This window comes from Hipposideros armiger, unplaced genomic scaffold (genome assembly GCF_001890085.2).
Source record: "Hipposideros armiger isolate ML-2016 unplaced genomic scaffold, ASM189008v1 scaffold_1655, whole genome shotgun sequence".
NCBI classification, from domain to species: domain Eukaryota; kingdom Metazoa; phylum Chordata; class Mammalia; order Chiroptera; family Hipposideridae; genus Hipposideros; species Hipposideros armiger.
The window spans coordinates 44,941-46,761 of record NW_017733005.1 but is presented as its reverse complement, the minus strand read 5'-3'; the positions used below and the strand labels follow the sequence as shown (position 1 = coordinate 46,761).

The window sequence follows — 1,821 nt, the reverse complement described above, 5'->3', positions numbered from 1 at the left end:
TCACTTTTAAAATGTTATAGTATTTAGAAAAAGGAAGACTTGAAAACAGGAGTGGAGAGGAAGTAATGAAAAGGAGTATACAACTAAAATTCAACTTTTGGAGAAAAGGAAACTATAGTAAAGAGCATCCATCCTTGAAACTGCATAGTTGGGTTTCCTGGGGAGGAAGTTGGGATGTGGAGGTAGGAAGCTTGATGAAACCAGGTAAGCATGTTTTGCAGTGTTTTCAGGTATCTGGCATGAAGCTATTATTATCCAGGATAGAGTTGGGGAAAGCTTATTGGGAAACATGGATATGAGATAATATGATTTCCTTCTTAGTTATGCTAGAATACACAGTCAAATTAGTACTACTACATCTTAAACATATCAAATTACTCTGTGTCTCTAAGATCAACTTCATACCAAGAGGTTATCCACTCAAAGCACAAAGGTTTGCTTCCATGATTTGCTTCTTCTCACCTGTAAACCATTGCTTATGTCTCATTTATACCGCCCTCCCATGCTTCTCCTTGCCAGTTCTTGCCCATGATGACCCCAACTATAAGTTCCTTGGGGGAAAGGATCCTGTCAATGCTTTTTATCACTATATACCCAGTACCTAAGGTAGAGATTGGTCCACCCAATGATAGAGTAGGTACTTAAGAAATATTTATCAAATGAACACATGAATAACCTTTAGCAAATTCCTATGAGAGACACAGCAGCATTCAGCACAATGGATGCTTTCTCTATTATTAGATATTTGTTGGTATGCTGATTTTCATTCTGCCATTTCATCTGCATATGGTAGATTCTGACTATACTGTGAAATCCTTTAAGCATTTCTCCTATTTTTTTCAATACACAGAAAACAGCATAATGCACACTGCATAGTAAGCATGCAATAAATGCTACACCAGTGAATTTTCTTAATTTTGTCTGAATGTACCTTTTTATCAGTGACTTCAGGCTTCTCTTCAGTAATCCATTTCTGAATGACATCCGCTGAAGGTGTTCGTTTTAGCTTTTCAGTGAGATAATTCAAAAGAGAGTTAACAGAATTTACTGTTAGGATGTGCATCGTGTTCTCAATTAGGTAGTCATTTAGGCGAATAAAGCTTGAAAAGAAAAAAAAATACAGCTTCAGTTTTCTATATTCACTGTATATGTTTGAAAGTAATTCTAAAGCAAGTATTTAAATTTCAAAATATTATTTCTCTTTTAATTTTTTTTTAAATTAAGGCTTTTTATTTTTTTATCTTAGTTGGTTTTTTTTTTAACTTTATTGGGGAACAATGTGTTGTTTCCAAGACCCATCAGTTCCAAGTCAAGTTGTTGTCCTTCAGTCTTAGTTGTGGAGGATGCACCTCAGCTCCAAGACCAGTTGCCGCGGTGGGGGGGAGGGCAGCCCACCATCCCATATGGGAGTTGAACTGGCAACCTTGTTGTTAAGAGTGCACACTCTATTCACTGAGCCATCCGGCTGTCCACTTCTCTTTTAATTTTTATTTACACTGCGATATCAGAGATTTATTGTCCAGAAGAGTGGTTTTTGGACATTCTTCTTTTTAAAACACAAATATATAGCATTAATTTAGGTAGGTGTTCAAACTATTCAATAGCATATTAATGAGCAATATATTTATTATGGAAAAACCACCTAGCTCATCTAGCCAAAAAGGTCATAAGATTTTTTAAAGATGCTTTAAAGAAGAAATCAGTAAATATACATCCATAACTTACATTCTAAAGGTAAATGTGTAAACTATTTGCTATTGGATAAATGTCGTTTGCTGGCAATTGCTAACCCGAAGATGAAAATTTTATGTTTCCTTACTT

At 35.3% G+C, this 1,821-nt stretch overlaps 1 protein-coding gene across 1 annotated transcript in view; it reads right to left on the bottom strand.

Moving 5' to 3' along the window:
* LOC109377946 (dynein heavy chain 6, axonemal-like) overlaps positions 1-1,821 on the bottom strand; it is a gene marked incomplete at both ends in the record, with an annotated part of 133,172 nt that overhangs the window by 91,733 nt on the left and 39,618 nt on the right. Inside the window, one exon of the mRNA XM_019634425.1 lies at positions 932-1,100. Within this exon, the coding sequence (XP_019489970.1) occupies positions 932-1,100 (169 nt within the window). The remainder of the gene's footprint in view (positions 1-931; positions 1,101-1,821) is intronic.